At 44.5% G+C, this 20,413-nt stretch overlaps 1 protein-coding gene across 8 annotated transcripts in view; it reads left to right on the top strand.

Moving 5' to 3' along the window:
• The window catches only part of ZNF462 (zinc finger protein 462), a 133,920-nt gene that overhangs the window by 60,333 nt on the left and 53,174 nt on the right, over window positions 1-20,413 (top strand). For 5 of the 8 annotated variants that reach the window (XR_008661374.1, XR_008661375.1, XM_055301574.1 and 2 more), the window contains exons 4-7: window positions 452-616; window positions 2,208-2,494; window positions 5,708-5,826; window positions 9,895-10,086. Coding sequence is in view for 6 of the 8 variants with exons in the window: in XM_055301574.1 (XP_055157549.1) it covers window positions 452-616; window positions 2,208-2,494; window positions 5,708-5,826; window positions 9,895-10,086 (763 nt within the window). In the remaining 2 variants the exon portion in view is untranslated. The remainder of the gene's footprint in view (window positions 1-451; window positions 617-2,207; window positions 2,495-5,707; window positions 5,827-9,894; window positions 10,087-20,413) is intronic. The other 3 variants (XM_055301579.1, XM_055301580.1, XM_055301577.1) reach the window with 2 other exon arrangements.

The raw sequence follows: 20,413 nt of genomic DNA, 5'->3' as shown, positions 1-20,413 counted from the left end.
GGCAGCTGGGGGCCGTCTCTGGGTATCACTAGCACCTCTCAGCCGTGTTGTGGTCTGCGGTGTCCGCCACACGAACCTCACATCTCCGGGAGTAGATCCTTTTTTTTGGTCAAGAAGTTCACTAATGGCGTAGCTAACGCAACGTTTCACCTGCGTAGTTGAAATTGGCTTGAAAAACCACATAACCTGGTGGCCGTGACGATGAGGCTTCTCCACAGAAATCTTCTCTACTCACAAGTTGTAACATATTTGGGTTCCAGAGACTTTGCATAGTAGGCAGCGTGCCACGGCTCTGACGAATTCGTTATGTAAAAATACTCACATATCTCTCCCTTTGGTTTTTAACCCGCTAATCCGCTTTGAAATAAAATCTGCTAGTAAGCTGCAAGAATAAATGCCGGCATGTGAGGGGGGGCTCGGAGTACTGATGGCTACCACTGTATTTCACCAGCCTTTTGGTCACTTAGAAGAGGTGCCAAAGATCAAGGAGAGGAAGGTGGTGGGCTACAAGTGTAAATTCTGTGTGGAAGTGCACCCGACGCTCCGAGCCATCTGCAATCACCTCCGAAAGCACGTCCAGTACGGCAGCGTCCCCGCCGTGTCCGCCGCCGTGAAGGTGAGAGCGGGGGGAGGCCTGGAGGAGCGTTGTTGTGTGTGAGCGGTTCCAGTTACCTATTAACCCCCCCCCCCCCCCCGTTGCTCAGAGCAGCTCAGGAAAGGGCGTCCCAGAATGTGGGCGCTCCTGAGCTGCGCTTGGATCGGTCTGGCTTGTTGTGATTCTTTTGCAGGTTGGACCTTCTTCATCTTTCGTGTCTCGACCCGGTCGCGTTTCGATCTGGTTGCCTTCCACGCGGATAGTTTGGTGGAAACGGAGGATCCGGGCCTCTCGGGGCAGGAGGCTTTGGGTCGCCCTTCTGTGCTGCGTTTAGTGCCGTTAGGTGTTTGCTCTTCCGAGTTGCCCGAGCTCTTGATTGGAATCAAGTGGGTCCTGTTCCCCATCATCTTCTGCTCCTCCCACTGCCTGACTCCTTACTGTTCTCATCTGGCTGACGGTGTAGAGAGCCCCGGAGAATCTTTTCACTTCTTATTCTGGGTCCTCTGAGGAGCGTAAGAAACGTGAAAACTAAAGCTGAAAGCCTTCACACCACAGCAGGCCCGAGAACCCCTTGACCTGGTTGGCCTCGTTCATGCCCTTTCCCCGTATGTGGCTGACCAGTGCTTTCCCTCCTCCCCGTGGCTCTGATGACGCCCCCTGTTCCGAACATGGTGATCCGAAGAGCGGCCACTGTTGGGAACCGAGCCACCATCCCTGCCTTCCAGGATACGGCTAAGCACTCATTTTTGAGCCGAGACGTTGGTTAGTTCAGGGCCCCGCTCCTTCTCCCTAGATATGTGAATATATTTTTGCCATCTGCCCATCTCCCTCCGGTGTCCTGTGTTGCCCATGGAGCATGGACGTAAAGTCTCTGCTTTTCCTGGACGTAAAGACTGAAGGCCTCCGGCTCTCAGCCGAGCAGTGGCCCCCCGGGGGCAGCGGCGGTCAGCCTCTTCCACGGCACCTCGGTGTGTCCCAGGCTTGTTTCCTGGAATTGCTCGAGAGAGACAGAGCAGCTCTTCATGTGTAATCAGTAACCCAAGGAGTCACCTCCAAACACGAGTGTCTTGAAACCAGGCTGCTCCTTAAGTTTTTCAGTCGATCGTCCGGCAGCCTTCGGTCAATGGACCGAGTCACCACAGGCAGGGTGGGGAGGAGCACGGCCGGCAAGGTCCTTCCCTTCCCTTCTTTTTCCAGGGATGGCCCATGGCTCCTAGATGCCCACACTACTCTGCTTTTTCCTCCCCTCTTCCTCCTTTTCTTTCTTTTCTCTGAGCCGTCACCCTAACCCTGCTTTGTGTCAGTTTGAATCTTCTCTTTAAGATGGGAGATGAGTGAGTGAACTGTCTTCGTGGTGGGAGAGCCCGTCTCGTGTTTCCCAGGCTGTAGCGACCTGTGCCCGGAGACGTTGCTCTAAAATCACCAACACTGCATGAAGGATGGCAGGCGGGCTTGCCCTTCCTCTAGGGGGAGCTGGAGAGGCAGGGGAGAAAGCTTTACCAGGAAATGCTGATGAGTTTGGGAGAATGAAGGGAGAGGAGGAGAGCTGGAGACGATGATGATGGATATTTATTTTGTTGGTGGGGCATGTGTGTGTGTGTGGTTCTCTTAGCAGGAGGCCGAAGACCCTTCCCATTTGTTCCTGGATGGACTGGAAGCAGCCAAAGATGCCAGTGGCACCCTAGTGGACCGGGTGGATGGTGAACACTGCTTGCTTGATGGAATGTTGGAGGATGAAACCCGGCCGGGGGGATACCATTGTAGTCAATGTGACAGAGTCCTGATGTCCATGCAGGGGCTGCGTTCTCATGAGAGGAGCCATCTGGCCCTGGCCATGTTTACCCGCGAGGACAAGTACAGCTGCCAGTATTGCTCCTTTGTTTCTGCTTTCAGGCACAAGTAAGTGCTGTCTCGTGATCATGGGAGGGTGATGGGGAGATGTCATAGTGGAAGGTGGCTGAGCTAGAGCAGGGGAGGTTTGGAGGGGTCTGTGAGCCCTGCTCAGGGTTTGCAACTGCCGTGCAATTGCTTCTGTCACCTTGAGCCTCGGTCATCTCATCTGTGAAGTGGGGCTAAGAGCCCAAGATCTCTTAACATTAGACTGGGCACATACAGACCTTTAATAAAAAAAAAATAAGGGGGCTGTCTATTTTGGATGCACTGCTATGATTTACAAAAGGCAAGACCAGGAAGTGGATGAATTTACTGGTATATCTGTCAAACGGTCATCCAGGACCTAATCGTCGTTTGAGGAAGTAAAGTTCCATTTGGGAAGTTGAGTGGCGAAGGAGGTAAAATTAGGACCATTCACTCATGTGACTATTCTCTCATTGCATGATATTTTAAAAAGACCTTGAAGTGCTTGAAGTAACGGGGGTGTTGAGAAGGAACTGCCCGGGCCCATCAGGGCATTGGGATTGTAGACTTAGAATATCATGTCAGGCTTTTGGGGGTAACGGGAAGAGGGATGGTTCGGAGAAGAAACAGCCTTTGGTTGCGTTTTTCTTTGAGCTGTGTAAGAGAGATACGTGTTCAATAATGTGTGTGCCACCGTCTTGGATGGAAGTGACTGATTGTAAGACTGACGTGCTGTTTATTTTTATGATAATTGCAAACAAATGTTGGGCTGTTCGGTTCTTAAAAAGATAAAGTGCTAGCGAGTTGTTGAAAGGCCGGAGGAGGCAATGCTTTTACAGAGAGTAGGATGGGTTACACAAACCCTGTATCCTACGGAGCCTAATGTGTCATCTTTGTCGTCAGATCCGAGCACTGACGTAAAGCTGGTGTAGTTCCCATCAGCTTAAGACGTATATTTATTCCACAGCATCTATCTTGCTGTCTGGTACCCAGCAGTCTCAACAGATCGTTGTGAATGAATGGATACCCCTGTTCTCGGCAGTGTGGTGGCGACTTAGTGGGGGATGTAAAGGGGAGTATAAAGATGAAGAGGCCATGGTCAGTGAGCTAAGGGAGTTTAGGGGCCAGTGGAGTTACAAATACAGCAGGCACACAAATGGAGCAAAATAAGGCATGTACCTTTCGAAACTACAACAATAAAATGCTGTGAGGTTTCAAAGAGGGGAAATGTTATACTCCCTGTAGAAGAATTGGGAAGGTTTTACAGAGTAGGGAGCGCTTGAGTCAGGTCTTAAAGTCAGAAGACAGGACTTGGCTAGTTTGGACAGGACGCACAGCATGGAGGGAGTGATGAGAGCCTAAACCTGTGGAACAGAGCGTGAGGATCCGGGGGCGGGGGGGGGGGGGGGGCGGGCAGCTAGCGGTCTAGTCTGACTAATCTTTAAGTTACATGTAAAAGAATAATGGAAGATAAAGTTCGAAGACTTGAGTAGGGACCATATTTGGAATCTTTGAATGTGGAATTAATATTTTGTCATTTACATTATTGGGAAAAGGAAGACTCTGAAATGAGTAGAGTCATCATAATCACTGCCATTTATTGAGACTTCCTATGTGTCCACCGGTGTGCTAAGTGCCTTCAAGTATTATCTCATTTTATTCTTTTTTTTTTTTTAATTTTATTTATGATAGTCACAGAGAGAGAGAGAGAGAGAGAGAGAGAGGCAGAGACACAGGCAGAGGGAGAAGCAGGCTCCATGCACCGGGAGCCCGATGTGGGATTCGATCCCGGGTCTCCGGGATCGCGCCCTGGGCCAAAGGCAGGCGCCAAACCGCTGCGCCACCCAGGGATCCCCTCATTTTATTCTTAAATCAGCCCTATGAGGTGTGGTCCCACTACTCTCTCCATTTGTGGATAAGAAAAGTGAGGTTTATGCAACTTGCCCAGGCCACGCGGTTTATAAGCAGTCGCTGGGATTTGATCCCAGGTAGTCTGACTCCATAGCTTATGCTCTTGAGTTGAAAACAAAAACAACGGTGGGAGAAACCCAACTAGGAGGCAGTAGTAGTAGGTGAGCTGAGAAGTTAGGATGGAACTTTGGGAATGGTTGAAGGAAGTAGGATCTTCACGATTAGGAAAAATCAACTTAATGTAGGGGATGAGGGATGAGAGGCAAAGTAGAGGACAAATGATACCTAGGTGTTCAGTCTGGTTGGCTTGAGGACGGTAGTGTCCTTTGCAGAAGCAAGGAAATGAGGAAGAGCATTTGTTTTGGAGGGGAGAAGAAAAACTGATGGTTTTGTTTAGGGCCAGTTGAATTTAAGAAAGCTAACGGACACCCAGAGGGAGATGTCCGGAGGCAATTGAAAGTGCTGCTTTGGAGCTCAGGAGAACATTATATGTTTAAATGGTAAGCAGCACCATTCCCACATGAGTCATTTAGAATGGAATCTAGTTCTCTGGGGTACCGATTCAAATTAGAACTTCTTCCCACACCTTGTTTGGTAGATTTATTATTTGTTTTAGACTAGTAATTATTATGAAATACTAGGCGTTCACCATAATTAAATAACTTATTTGTAAGTTGCTCTGGAAGACTGAGGTACAGCAAACATGGTTGTGTTTATCAGAAGGGATGAGTGGCCTTTGGATCACGTGACTTCTTTTAAACGCACCTGCACTTTGCCTCCATATTTTCATGTTGCAAGTAGCTCAACTACTTTGAAAGCTCAACTACTTTGAAACTTCCCTTCCCCTCCTGAGTGTTCTTCGGGAATGCAGAATGGAGATTTAAAAAAGAAAACCCTTTTTAAATGCAAAGTTTCTCTAATTCTTATGTGGTTTGGTTTTTTTCTTGGAATAAGTTGAGAGACCCTTTGATACATACTCCTTGCTGACTTGGCAGGAAACTTGCACTTGGTATTTTACCTTTTCTCTTTGGACGCCCTCTTCCGATTATACATGTCTCTAGGGAAGGGAAAATGAGAGTCTACTATGACCTATTCCCGCTGCCATGTCTTTCAGTCCAGAGGGCTCTTGATCTCTTCCTTCCTTTTAGCCTCCCCTCCCTCTCCAGTAGGCATGACCACTCTTGTCATCGTTGTCGTTGTTTTTGGTAAGCGCCATCCCTGGAAAGTAACAATGACTTTGAACAGTTTAGGAATGGGTTTGCTGGGAAAGGGCAGTGGGAAAATATATGTAATTGTTAATCCTGTTGTTTTTTTCTCTCTCTTTTATTTTTCTTCTACATCAAGCTTGGATCGCCATATGCAAACCCACCACGGACACCATAAACCATTCCGGTGCAAACTCTGCTCCTTCAAGTCCTCCTATAACAGCCGGCTGAAAACACATATACTCAAGGCTCATGCTGGTGAGTTAGCCTTCCTGATGCACAGAGTCCTTGAATTGGAAATCCAGTGGTCTTCCCTGAGTGAAATTCAAAGTCTCTTGTGCCACACGTGAGAAGAAGTTATTCTTGACATGATTGTGTGTTCATTTCTATTTTAATCTAATGAAGAAATATATTAAAAAATAAATGATCACCCAAAGCCAAAATAGCTTGATCCATGTCATAGTTGATTTGTGCTACTAACGGGTTTTGTTTCTTAGTGAAATTTCTAAATTGTCCAGCCTTTCTAATGGAAAGACATGAATTGTGAGTATCTACTAAAGATAATCCCCAACTAAAATAAAATTATAATCCTGAGGAAGTTCAAAGGGACAAAGTCCTCAAGCTGTGTAAGATTTCTCAGGAGATGCCCTTAAATACATTTCTATACAGCAGATGAGAAATGACTTTGGATCCTGAGTGCCCAGGAGCTGTGCTGGTCTGTGTCACTCTGTGGTTCCATCTCATTGTGCTTATCTCATGAGCAACCCTCACCTACCGGGCTGTGGCCTGAGCACGTTCTGTTCATCACACTATTTCATCCTCATGACAGTCCTAAACGGTAGGTGGTGGTGTCACCCTCAGTGTCAGAAGAGAATACAGAGACTCAACATGAAGGAACCTGTTCAAGGCTGTATAACCCTTTCACTAAGAATTCAACTTCAGAACAAAAGCCTCCATCCTCATCCCTGACAAGATACTGTTGTTCTCTCCTTTTTGCACATGATGGAGGGTGTTTGCAGGTAGCAAATCAGAGCTCAGCCAAGAGAGGAAAGAGGTGTGATGCAGAGAAGTCGGTCTGGGGGCCTCTCCGTGGTGGTCTCAGCCACACTGGACTCCGCAGCACCCAGTGGCCTTCTCAGAGGTTTTGCCCATGTTTCGTCATGTTGGGTCCTATTGAACTGGTTTAATGGATTGAAACTACTGAAGGCATCTAGCAGCCCCAAGCCCCACTGGGCTGCAGGTGGGACAGGGAGACTGGCTCTAGGGACTTCTGTTTGTCTCTTAGTATGTTTGTGTTTTCAGGAAAAGTCTACTAAATGCTATAGAGTAAGAGGCTTCAGGGTTCAGACCAGTATTTTGTAACATGTACATATGGTAAACTATTCAACTGGGACACCATCCTGGACAGTTTCTCACAGGTCTCCACCTTGTCAAAAGCAGTCAGCAGTGGAAGTTGGGTGAATGATTTGGCCTGTGGGAAGGACTTTAAGAGAGTGCCGGAGGCTTCCTGCTGACTCCGGGGCATTGAACTGACCATGTGGACTGTGCTCGCTGGTTGGCGAGAAGGAAGCATCCAGAAAGAGAGGAGGGAGCAGTATAATTTGTTTCTCTGCACACCTGGGAAACTTGGTGTCCATGGTGTGGAGTTTAGCCACTGAGAGTGGCTTGGCTTGGAGAAAGCTGATACATTTTGCGAAACTCTTGACTCATCTTGTCCATCCTAGATGCATTGTTTTATTTTAAAGGGTAAAAGTCACATAGACAAATCAAATAATCTGGATTTGAATTCTCTCTCAGGTTGTGCTACTTGCAACTGCCCAACCAGGTTCATGCAGCCAGCTTGCATTAAAACATTTTAAAATGGAATAAAGAGGGGATCCCTGGGTGGCTCAGTGGTTTGGCACCTGCCTTCAGCCCAGGTGATCCTGGAGTCCCAGGATCAAGTCTCACATCGGGTTTCCTGCATGGAGCCTGCTTCTCCTCTGTCTGTGTCTCTGCCTCTCTCTTTTAAAAAAAAAAAATGGAATAAGGAGGGCAATCGTATTATATGCAATAACTAATACATGCTTTTTTTTTTTTAAGATTTTTATTTATTTATTCGTGAGACACACAGAGAGAGAGAGAGAGAGAGGCAGAGACACAGGCAGAGGGAGAAGCAGGCTCCATGCAGGGAGCCCGACATGGGACTCAATCCCGGGTCCCCAGGATCACGCCCTGGGCCAAAGGCAGCACTAAACGCTGAGCCATCCGGGCTGCCTCTAATACATGTTAGCACATGTATTCTATGTTGTATTATAAATAATATTCTACAGATCCATATGTATTACAGTAATAAATACCACTGTTGACAAACTGACATTATCCGGACTCCTGGATCACAGTTGGGGACTGACTGAGGTTCTAGTTCAGGTCATCTGACTTTGAACTTGCCTTCCTCCTTGGTCTGTCGGATGTTGCATCACTCAAGGTTCTCTTCAAGACTTTCTTGGCAGTACATGCTCTGAGGATCACTGGTGGTAAAGTGGAGGCTCAGTGCAGAATTTGGGATGCTGTGCTCACCTCACATGTGAAAACATTAGTCATCTTCCAGGTGGCAGGGAGCTAACCATCCCAGCTGGATCAAAGCAGGGACAGAGGTTTACCTTTTTCTCTGCAGCTGTGGTCACAGTTCATTGTCACTGGCCCACATAATTTTTCCTTGCTAAAGGTCCTTTCTGCTGCTTTTTTTTTTTTTCTCCACTTCCCTTCTCTTCTCTGGTTTTACAATTTCACCTTAAAAAGAAATGTTAAGGGGATCCCTGGGTGGCGCAGCGGTTTGGCGCCTGCCTTTGGCCCAGGGCACGATCCTGGAGACCCGGCATCGAATCCCACGGCTCCCGGTGCATGGAGCCTGCTTCTCCCTCTGCCTGTGTCTCTGCCTCTCTCTCTCTCTCTCTCTCTCTGTGTGTGTGTGTGTGACTATCATAAATTTTTTAAAAAATGATAAAAAACTTCCACTCAAAAAAAAATGATAAAACTTCCACTCATTTGAGGAAATTTGGAAATGAAAGAAGAAACAGAGTCAGTCCTCCATAATCTTATTCTCTAAAGACCACTGTTAACATTTGATAACATTTCCCTTCAACCATTTCCTCTATTATTATTTTTAACAGTTGTGATTATAATCCAATCTAAAATATATTGTGCCTTTCTGTTTGTTTTTCTGAGTATCACTATTTTATTTTGTTTTGTTTTTTTATGATTACAAACTCTTCAAGAATTTATTTTAATGAATGATCATTCATCGAGAGGATGTGTCCACAATTACTTAATCATTTCCTTATGGCTGGAAATCCTATGTGTCAAAGGATATTTTTTTAATATAAACTCTGAGAAGTGCAGATACTGAGCTGCAAGCATGAGCGTTCTAAGCCTGTTGTTATAAAAAGCAAAATTGCTTTCTGAGTGGATCTAACCAGTGTTTATACAACAACATAAGCATGCCCATTTCACAGCCTGGCTTTTTAAAATGCAGTTCATTTAACAGCTGACATAGGGCAAAGGTGAATCATAGTCTCTTTGGTCACATTTGTCTCAGTGGTATAAAAATAATTAAAATTAAAATGCCTACTTTCACTGACCTGTCCTTATCAAAGAATATGGGAGCTAACACACATTTATACATATACAACTCTCTCTCTTGGTGAAAGAAATGACTCATTTTTACCCATTTCTGCACGATTAAGTAGGAGCGTGGAGTTTTATGCTGAGGTTTGTGAACTGGTCCAAAAAAACCAAAAGCTAGGATGTGTGGAATGGAGGGAGGTGTATAGTCAGCAAAGACGTAAAGGATGAAAATAACACAACAGAGTTTGCACTTAGTTGTCTGTGCTTGGAAAGCCACCAATAGGCCCTTGGAGTGAGAATTAAGCATATCGTATTCTGCAGATGATAAAAAAACATCCTTGAGCGAAAGCCGACATGGTCATTTCTAGTGGAGAGTGAGAGAGAACGAGAGACTGGGAAACCTTTCTGAAGGTGGGGCCGTAGACATTTGGTTTCACTCCTCGTTGGGGAATCAGTCCATAGGGCTCTTCCCTGTAAGTAGAGCATGAAATGAGAAGGGAGCAGGTCACTTGATAATGGAGCTCTTCGAGGAGTTCGAGTCCCAGAGGACCATTGTGGTTGTGTGCGAATGGACGGTAACTGGTCTGGGAGGCTTCTCAGACCAAGACGCTTCAGAGGCGCTTCTCTGGCGTGAATTAACTCTGTCACTTTGTTTCCCACCCCCACCGTCTCTCCTCCCCTCTTTTTCCTCTTCTGCCCCTTACTGCCATCTTCCTCCAGGTGAGCATGCCTACAAGTGTTCCTGCTGCTCCTTTTCCACCATGACAATCAGCCAGCTGAAGGAGCACTCCCTCAAGGTCCACGGAAAAGCCCTGACCCTCCCCAGGCCACGGATCGTCAGTCTGCTCTCCTCACACGCTCACCACTCCTCCCAGAAAGCTACCCCAGCCGAAGAAGTGGAAGACTCTAATGGTAATACTGGGCTTTGGGGCCATAGCTAAGCACCGAAGGTCGGGGTGGGCTGGGATTCATTGTCAGTCATTCTTCCTGGAGGAAAGTTGAATCCAAAAACATGACGGTTCAAGTGAAGGAAGAAATGGGGAAAGGTCGCAACAGTATAGAAATGGGAGTGGGAAGGTGGGGTACCCTTGGTGAGTGTCTGGCGCCATGCAGAAATGTCAGGCTGGACTCGTGTGGGCAGTGCTTACGGAAAGCACACTCCCTGTGGGTGGACCAGCGTTGGGAGTCTTCTGTGTGGTTGTGAGCAAGAAAAGGAATGGGATATACCAGGCCGATTTATTTATTTAGTTACTTATTTATATCCTGTGTTGCTCTAAAAAAAAATAACCTGCAAAACCAAAAAAACATATGCGTGAAGTGTCTGGGGTGCCATGTTACGCTACACAGAATTCAGAGGAGGGAGAAAGAGGGGTTGGGTGGGGCAAGTATGTCTGATTCTGTCACAGGATAATTTAGGGGTAACTAGTGATTTCCGATAGCCGAAGGATGTTGAGAAAGCACCAGGTGGGAAGAGGGTCTAACTGCCCGGGTTTGGAGATTCAGAAATACAGAAAGCCATGGAGGGGTCTCATCACTGGCAATGTACCCAAAGCTGTGGGGTAGGGGGGGAAGGCTGTAGGTGTGGCATAGTGAGCAAGAGGACAGCTTATTGTTTTGACCAGACCAAGAAGCAAAAGTGTTTTGATGGCTCAGCTCACCTCTGGGGACTGCAGAATCAGGTGCTTAGGACAGGAGGATGCGTGCAGATTCTCAGGATGTGGAAGACGCCGGGCTGCTCCCTTCCCTGCCCCTCATGCTCCTTCAATAACCAGACATCTCCTACCAGCTTGAGTTCTTCCCAGCCTGGGAATGCACGGTTCCCAAGGTCTACTGTTCCCTTCGCGGTGGGGGTGGGTGCACAGTGGACTGGAAGGAAAGTCCGTGAGCTTTTTTGCACAAAGGATTGGCTTTGAGTCTATTTTCTTTTAATGCCAGTTGTATTTTTTCTGGGCAGTACAATACTACCTCCACTGATTATCTTGAGAGGTGAAGGAGAGAAGGCACATGTGTCAAACACCCTACACGACATCGGATGCATGGTGGATATTTAATAAAGAGTCATTTTATTGCTGCCATTTTTATTCTTCAGTTGGGATTTCGGCCTTTGGAGCCACTTGTAACAAGTGTGAATTTGGGGTTATTTTTAATGTAAAAAAGGAGAGCCTTTTCAGGTAACCTGCAGGCCTGACAGCCCAGCATGTCAACATGGTCTGATTATCAGATTATCCAAAGAGTAAATGATTAATCTTCCTTCATGAGGTCTGTAAAGACACAGCTTTGGGAGGAGAAGGGAAGGGGAGTCCCGAGACTAAAGCTGCCTTTGTTGAGTTAAGGAACTCGGTGGCCTTGCCTTTCTAGCCATCAAATGCTATGTGAAACACAAGAGTTCCCTACCAGTATTCCTGTCTTAAGGGACTTTGGCTTAGCAAGGAAGGCCTGTTATTGTGACTGTGGCTTGTACAAAGTGAATCTCCTCAAGTGTTGTGTAGTAGTAGTTCAAGGAGGATAAGGAAGTTTTCTTGGAAAACTTTGAATCTCAGAGCCGGGGTGGGGGGGGGCGGTGAGAGCGTGCGAAAATGGACAGGTATCCCCTTTGCACCTTGAGATTCTGGTCATTGGAAAAGATTGGTATACTGCAACAAAGGGCAAAATGTCATTTGATGTAAATTGTAAGATCTTTATTAACATGATTTTTAATTAATCGCTTTCATCTGAAATGGAAGCTACATTTGCAGAGCCATTTGGGTGAAATTGATCCATCCACACTATTTCCAGCAATGACTTTTCCTGTGACATTTCTCTCAGTGTCATCCCCCCCCCCCCGCCTTTGTCCTCTTCCCTTAAAAGGTGGGCCTCAGTCACAGGGCAAGGGAATCCTGCCGACTGCTCACTGTGTCTGAATCCATCCTCTGCCAAGAGCTGTGCTCTGCACAGAAGAATCATAAATAAATACACTACCATTCTGGTCCTCCAGTAGCTTAAAGCCAGATATTTAGAAGATACTGTCAACATGGTTTTGAACCAACCATAACCCTAAGCCTGAGGTCTAACCTTTTTGGGGGTGATTTCAGATTCTTGGAAGTGAGACTACATTAGTACCTTGGGGTGAGTGGTCAGAGAAATACAATGGTAGGATGTTCACTCTCTGCTGAACACAGACAGTCTGTCTCTATTCAACCAAAGAAGATATCTGGCAATATATAAAAGTGTTTTCTTTTCTCATCCCTAGAAAAAATTCAGCAACTGTGAAAGCCCTGGGTGGCAACTCTTTGGACCTGCGCTGTTTTTAATGTATATAAATAACCTTTATCAATGGGTCGGCAGTGATGAGTTTAATCTGATGAAAAAAAAAAAACTTGATGCGAAGATGGGTAAACAGAAATAAGGCATCAAATGGGCTATTCTCATGAATAAATGGTTCCGTAGAAAGGATAATAGTTTATTCGTTCAATAAATATTTTCTTGAATCCTTAGTGTAGATCTTGCATAGCTTTGGGTGCCCAGGAAGGACTGAGGAGGTTGGAATTGGGGAGGACGATTTGCCGGGGAGCTGAGTGGTGGATTCCTAGAAACGCCTAAGTCTAGGGGATGAAAAAACAGCTGTGGGGCTAGACAGTAGCCTGTAAATCATGCCTTGAATGGTGTTTGAAACACGCATGTGAAATCCAATTGCACATTTTAATAGGGAGAAGCTCTGGGGCTGTTGGCTCTCAGTTCGGGTTTCCCACACTGCAGATGCCAGGACACTGTGAACACAAGCCCCAAAAATGTGTTGCAGGCCTGGGGGGAGTAGAGATCCATAAAACCAGGGAAATCACCAGTGTGTCCTTGGCTTTCCGATTCCCTAGCGAGGGATGTGAATAAAACTAGTTGACATGCTCACTGCTGTTTGCAGTGGTCAAATGCTTGCAGTCTTGAGAGCGAGCCAGTCTTCTCTGGCAGGAGGAAACAGGCTGAAAAAGAAGGTTCTTCCAAAGCTGCTTTCCCTCCCAACCCAGAGCCCAGCACTGCAAGGGAGGGGTGCTGAGAAGGTGGAGGGGAGATTTCACCCCAGCTGCCTGGCCACACACCTGTTCTGTCCATAAACAGAGCTCTTGGGCTCTGGGCTGTCCATCTTGACATGTTCCACCAGCATGTGAATTCTTTCTATATTCTCTGCGATCGGTTGTTGGAAGGAAAAGCAAGGGCTGTGTGGTGGTGGTTGTGTGTGTAGGATAATGGGAAGTGACACGTAATTGCTATTCTAAACAATGCATTAAGGGGAAATCATAAGGTTGTCAACAGAAGGAAGTGCTGCTGTGTTTGTGTTTACTGGATTCCTTCTTCTGCCATAGAAAATAGAGGACTGGGTTTTGTCACGCTTTTTTTCCAAGTCTCTGCTTCCAGGATGGAAAAACACATAGATGCACACCTGTATAAAATAACCAAGAAACGAGAAGAACATGGTTTAGTATGAAGTTTGGTTAGGTCTCTGAAGCTCTGTGATACATGGATAGTGGCCATGTCGTTGAAAATTGAGCTATATATCCTTTCTACGAAGTCAAGCCAATGGTGACATTTCATTATTTTCCTTCCTTGAATTTCCCCCAAAGAACAGATTATTTTCTTCCTTCTGTCTACCCAGTGATGCTGTATGGGATTGCCTGCTTTAGGAAGTAGCTACTGTGGTGCGTTTAAAGCAAAAATGAGATGCTAAGACCAGGCACCTGGGTGGAGGAGGGCAACACAGTTTCTTCGTCTATGCCCTGATAGTGACCTAGAGAGAAGGCCACGAACTTTTGGTCGTGATACCCTTTTCTCTTTACAACATTGGTCTGGATACAGTCCACCCAGTGGAGAAGTCTTTGCTGTTACGGGTCAGCAGGAAAATGTTGTAAGGAGCTTTGTGATTTTATTTTTTCTGTTAGTAAGAGATTTTCTGTTAGAATTTTTTCAGTTAGCTTTTCTATTCTGAACTCTAGAATAATGCTTGAGAAGCACTGTTTTTACTCAGATACCTCTCACTAAAGAACTCCAGGCACTTGTCATATCAAAGTCCTGGGCATTGCATGGAGAACTTACCATTGGGTCACACTCCCCATTCCAGAGTGACCTCGCTAGCAGATACTGATGATGTGCTACTATCTCTGTGCTAGCTACCCACCTCTCCCCGCCTTCAGTATCTAACTTCTTCATTTCCACTCCCATGCCTTTGAATAGGCTCTCCTGGGAGCTTGGAAGGATTTCCTCCCTGTCTGCTTCTGTCTGTAAGCCTCTGACTTTCACTTTCTCTGAAGACTGACTTTTACTGGCCCAACCCTCTACTCTGGTAACTCTTCTAGTCATGATCCTCTCAGGGCTCTGTTTGTACTTGTGGATATGCGAGTGGTTCTGCCCCGATTTTCTGATGGGAGCAGTTAGATGTAAGGACATATGAAATACTAACTTCTTTTCAATGACCAGTGATTTCTTGGAGACATCACAATTTTCAATTCCTGTGTTGAGTCTCTATGTCTAACTTAACCCCGCAGAACCAAGTTAGGAGGGCACATGTATTTCATTTCCATTTAAAAGTAAAGTTCAAAAGGCAAACATTCTAAAGAGGAAACCTCAGAGACTGCTTTAACAGAAATTTTCTGACACGTTCTCCAAGAAGAGAAGATCTACCTTGATGAAGTGTTTTAAATATGGTCATTGTTCCCTGCATAACAAGCCCTTCTGTAGAGGTGGGAGACTGAAGGTGGAAACAGAGTATAAACCTTTCCAACCCTCAGAAGGAGACAGGGTGGAGTAGAGCTGGAGGGGTGTGGCATTACTAAAGTGGTCACCCGGTGGTAGAGCCAAGTGTACACAACCATTGACCCTCGAGGGGGAATGTTTGTTCTCCGTATCTTTGGGGAGGGGGGCAGGGGGAAATAGTGTTCGGTTGCAGTGAAATCCAAATTCAGAGAAACTCTGTAGAATGAAACCAACCAACAGAACTCATGGTTTAATGAGTTCTGAACATTTTCTATTCTACCTCAAGATTGTACCCACTGGGATTTTAACGTAATATATTGATTAGAGGAGACTCTTTTTTATGAGATTCATACGCTGGTCAGTTTCTACATAAATCAGGGATTGGCAGACTTTTTCTGGAAAGGGCCGGATAGAAAATATTGCCAGGTTTGTGACCCATACGGTCTCTGTTAGAGCTACTCAGCTGTGCCATTGTAATGTGAAAGCAGCCATGAATACTATATAAATAAATGGACGTGGATGTGTTCCAATAAAACTTTATGTACAAAAAAAAAAAACAGGGAAGGAAGGCAAGATTTGGCTTATGGGCAGTGTGTCACTGACCTCTGCCCTAGATAACTGGGGGTGGGTGGAGGGGATTACAGCAATACCCATGAAATTAACCCAGCCTTTAATAAATGTCATTATCAACCTTTATATTTAACACGGAATATTCCTAGATGCCACTTAAAGTGTAACTTGACCTAAATATATTCTTTATTTCATATATGAAATGTAGGGCATTAGATAGAGTTTAAAAATATTAGCACATGAATTACATTTAAGCTTAAAAGAAAATCTTCTCTAAGAATTATGTTGAGTCTAGCGCCAAGCTATCAACTCATTTAACCTTGACTGCAGCAGTACTTGACACTTAAAAATTAAGATCTGAGATGCCTGCTTTTCAAAGAGAAGCTTTTCAGATTTCTAAATAGGTCAGACATAAAATTCAACCTTTAAGAGGATCCAATTAGTTGCTAGGGCATCAGACCTTCCACACAGGTTCCAATTGCAATCAGATTTCTCTTGGGGTGAAGGAAAGAAGAGGTGGTTTCTTTAAAAATGACAATAATGCAGTGGAGACTCTAGAGTGAATAATTGTGAAGTACAAAGATGTACATAGTTTCCAGTGCATAGGATATAAGGCATAATTTTAATGGCTTGACCATAATTTTTAGTAGGTTCTGGTCACAAAATGATCTGACCAGAGAATACTAACCTTCCTGTTTTGACCTAAGAATTCTACATTAAAATGTGATCTAGAGTTTATTTTCATGCTTTTTATGAAGAATGGCATTTCTACTAAAAAGATTTAGAGGTTTGTGTCTCCAGTGATAAGACTGGTACGGATGGATCTCCTGTCCTATGCCCAGCGGTATTCAGACATTAAGCTGTTAGAACTTGGTGTCCGTGGCAAACACGAAACCTCCAGAATCACCACCACCCCGAAGTCGAGTATCATGTGAAAGATCCTTCCCAAAGAACCCACCTGCCTGAGATTTCTGTGACTTTTTGAATTAGCCACAGTTTCATGTGCCAAGGATTAAAAAACATTTCAAGTGTAAGCTTTCTGTGTCCTGGGAACTTAGTCAACTAACCCATCTCCCTCTTCTCATGCCAAGAAAAACATTTGTTCATCAGAAATACAAGCATATATATACTACTGAACTCATTCAGAGCTAGTTCCTCCAACACTGGAGTTTACTTCATAACTCCATGTCTGAGTTTTACATCTTTTGGTGGACAGCTTAGATGTTACCTTAAGTCTCCTAGAACCTGTGTTGTGGGAAGTAACTAAAAGAAGAAATCTGTTTTATTCTTTGGCAGAAAATATTTTCTGTGATTGGTCAAATCATCTAAAACATTCATTTCGGTTCTTTTTGGAAAGAAAGAATTTCCCCAGTCTTCTCATTGCTGTTATCAAATTTTCTTTCTCTGTAACTAGAGCTAGATATTTTAGCCCAATTATATTTGATATAAAAATCGTTTTCGGGCAGCCCCGGTGGCACAGCGGTTTAGCGCCGCCTTCGCTCCAGGGTGTGATCCTGGAGACCCGGGATCGAGTCCCACGTCGGGCTCCCTGCATGGAGCCTGCTTCTCCTTCTGCCTGTGCCTCTGCCTCTCTTGCTCTCTCTGTGTCTCTAGTGAATAAATAAATAAAATATTTTCTTAAAAAATCCTTTTCTATAGGTTCTCTCCTCGCTTTCAAATACTGTTCTGTGCTAGAGGAACTTAGACAAGCAGAAAGAAAGGTATTGTATTTTGGGGGACCAGCTTGAGTGAGCCATGATTCAGAGGTAGAGATCCTGGGACAGTCTTGCTGGATCCAGCAGAGCGTATGTCCCAAGCAAGAATAAGTATGCGAAGAAGATTTTTTTTTCAAGTGCAGAGATGGGAAGAAGATGCTAGAAATAATATTTTAGAAACAACTATTATTTTTAAAAATAAATTATATGAGTTTTGATGATACAGACCAGGAAAGCATGTCCAAATAATATATACATTTTCCTGTTAACTCATTCATCATCCTAAATAATATTCTATAGAAAAACCTCAATTGCGGTGATTAAATAAAAAATGGCCAAGTAAGTAATAGCCAAAGTGACACGAGAGGTTTAGGCAGGAGGATCTGCTTGCTTTTTGCTTGGATTTACTCCCTTGTAGTCTGTGCCCAGGAAAGGATAAGTTCCTGCCACGGGGGCTCTTTACTTTGCAAGCAGTTTCAGAGCCATCAGGTCGACCCAAAGGAGATGTTTGGCTGCGAGTACAGAGCCCAGCTAAGGTTTTATTTACCAGTACACTGCTCTTCGAGAAGTCAGCCCAGGGCTGGGTTCTTCAGCTTCCTGAGGGACACAGAATATTCTTAGATGACTCATGCAAGCCACCCTCCTTATGTCATCTTTTATTTTAATGCACTGAGAGCCCTCCATCAAAGTGGCAGTGATAGCCAGTCGAGCAACAGGGCCTTCTAAAGAACCCTTAATCTAGTTCTTGGCTTTTTAGCATTGCTAGCTATTTTTTCCTCCTTGACCAGTTTGAAAGTCATCCATTCTGGTTTTGTTATAAAGGGTTTCTCTGTGTCTCTTGTTTAATTCCTAAGGGATAAAATTTACCATTATTTTTATTTTTTTAATTCTGCTGATTGCCTTAAATCTGTTATCTGATTTAATATGTCTGATGAGTCAGGGATACAAATTATTAGTCTCATTTTATAGAGCAGGAAACTGATACCCTGAGGAGTGACATGATGAGCTTGTCACAAAATGTGGGTGTGGGTGTGTATGGTAGAGCTTGTCTGAATCCAAAGCTTGTGCCCTTAACCTTTGTGTCGTCTCATGGCATTCTTATAGTGGAAATGCACATCCACACATGATCCACAGTGGCTAACGGACAGCCTCCTCTTTTAATGTTTGGAGATCCTGGAATCTTCCAAAGGAAACTAAAGTCAAGTTTTTATTATTGACTGAGATTTGGAGCTTAAGTTAATAGATAGATACACAGATAGTGTTAAGTTAGACCAGAATGGAGTGAAGTGAGAAATTGTGCATTTGGATTTTAATAGTTACAGCCAAGGAGAGGAGAAGAAATTGAAGAGTCATGGAAGGCTTCTGGGGCTCAGGCTGGGCCTTGAAGGCTGAGTGTGTTTTACATGGTGGAAGTCCATGCAGGGTGGGAGGAGTATCAGAAGTGAGTAAACGTAGAGAAGGAGGACTCCTGGGACATGCAGAGACCGATTGGGCCATACAGGAGGGTGCATGTTAGTGAGAGGAGAGTTGGCGAGGTGAGCAGAGGTGCAGACTGCAGTGGTACTTAGTACCAGGAAGACATTTTTAGTTTTTAGATGCAGGTTGAACAGGGAAGACCAGTAGCAAGGGCTCTATCTCCTTTGGAAGTGGGAGGGTACTTTTGAACCATAGGTGAAATAAGCTAGCATCTATAGTCTTTGCATTAAGATGCCCACACAGATTATTCTTGATTACAAAAGTAATACCTACTCATAATTAAAATACAGCTTCATGGCAATATGTAAAATAAAATGTAAGAGTCACCTGGATGTTTGTTCTATACATACACAAACATAGGTTCTGTTTTAATTTTTTTTTCTTTAGAAAACTGGAACCATAATATACAAATTATTTTTTTTCATGTTTTTTGGTTCTCACTTGATAGGTTCTATCATTACTTGATTCACATTATATTTTAAAATATGAGGGTCTGTATCTCAAAAAACAAAAACCAATTCCCCTTCATATAATAAATATCAGGTTATTTAAAGGCTGCAATTATTTGTGTGTGTGAGAGAGAGGGGGAGAATGTGTTTAGGATGAGATTCTACGAATTAGATAGGGCCTTTGAGGTTTTGCCAATCAAAAATCCATTAATTGTGTTAATTTTAAGGCTCACTCATTGCTTAAAAATTTTCTTAAGTTTTTTTTTTCCTATTGCTTGAGGCTTAATACATTTGAAATATTGGCAAATTGTCCATAAGTTAAATGACAGAATCAAGATTACAGACTGTCTAGACTGTTCTGAGTATGAGCTATAATGAGATTTTGCTAGGTGATAAATATAAAATATGCTGGGTAGCTTCTGACCCTTATATTCTCTTCCAGTACTAGACTTGCCAAATATTCTTATAATCGTTGCTTATCATATCTGTCTCCCCAGCTAAACTGTGTGCTCTCTGAGGTCAAGGACTGTTTCAGATCCCTAGCACTTGGCAGGCCATTCAATAAATATTTGTTGATTTGAATTAGGGCAGCAAAATGTGCCACACACAAGGAGAGCTGACAAAACAGTAGTTTATGTGTGGAAAAGCCTGGGCCTTTTAGTGACTGTGAGCTCAGTTATGCCGCATAATGTTTGGAAAAAGCCAGTGGAATTGGGCTGCATGTATACCATGATGTGCTGCACCTATACTGTGCACATTTCCTGGGTCTCACCTGTCTCCTCCAATTAACTAACTTTGGCCTTCTCCCCAATGACCACACCATATCCCTTTCAGCTTCTATGACCAAAGTGACTATTTCCTCCCAAGTGGCCAAGAAGAGGGAGAGCACATACCTTACTCTCCGCCACCTCTTGAGAATATTTCTGCTTCCTTCATTTAATGGTCCCTTTCAAATGCCTGCTCTCTGCTTATTTCCTCCTCCTTATCTTCTGGAATGTTCTTTCACTTTTCTCAGTGAACTCAGTGCCAGGTTCACCGCTTTCCTTTTGACTGCAGCCGTGACCATCATGCTCTGGAATTCCCAAGGTATTAGACTCAGTGATAATGACCCAACAAATAGTTGCCTCTCTTCAGGTAGAGAGACTTAACCTCCTTCCTGACTGTGTTCCAGCCACCATTCCCCGGTGCCTGAATTCACCCTACCTGCTTCACCTCCAGCATCTCTAGCTCTGAATTCTCTGTGACCTCTCTACCCATCCCAGGCCAGGTTAGCCATTTCAGAGGGGCTTTCCCCAGCATCGTTTTTCTCTT

The sequence above is a fragment of the Nyctereutes procyonoides genome, unplaced genomic scaffold (genome assembly GCF_905146905.1).
Source record: "Nyctereutes procyonoides isolate TBG_1078 unplaced genomic scaffold, NYPRO_anot_genome, whole genome shotgun sequence".
NCBI lineage: Eukaryota > Metazoa > Chordata > Mammalia > Carnivora > Canidae > Nyctereutes > Nyctereutes procyonoides.
Note: the sequence above shows the minus strand (reverse complement) of the source record. Positions and strands in the feature narration are given on the sequence as shown.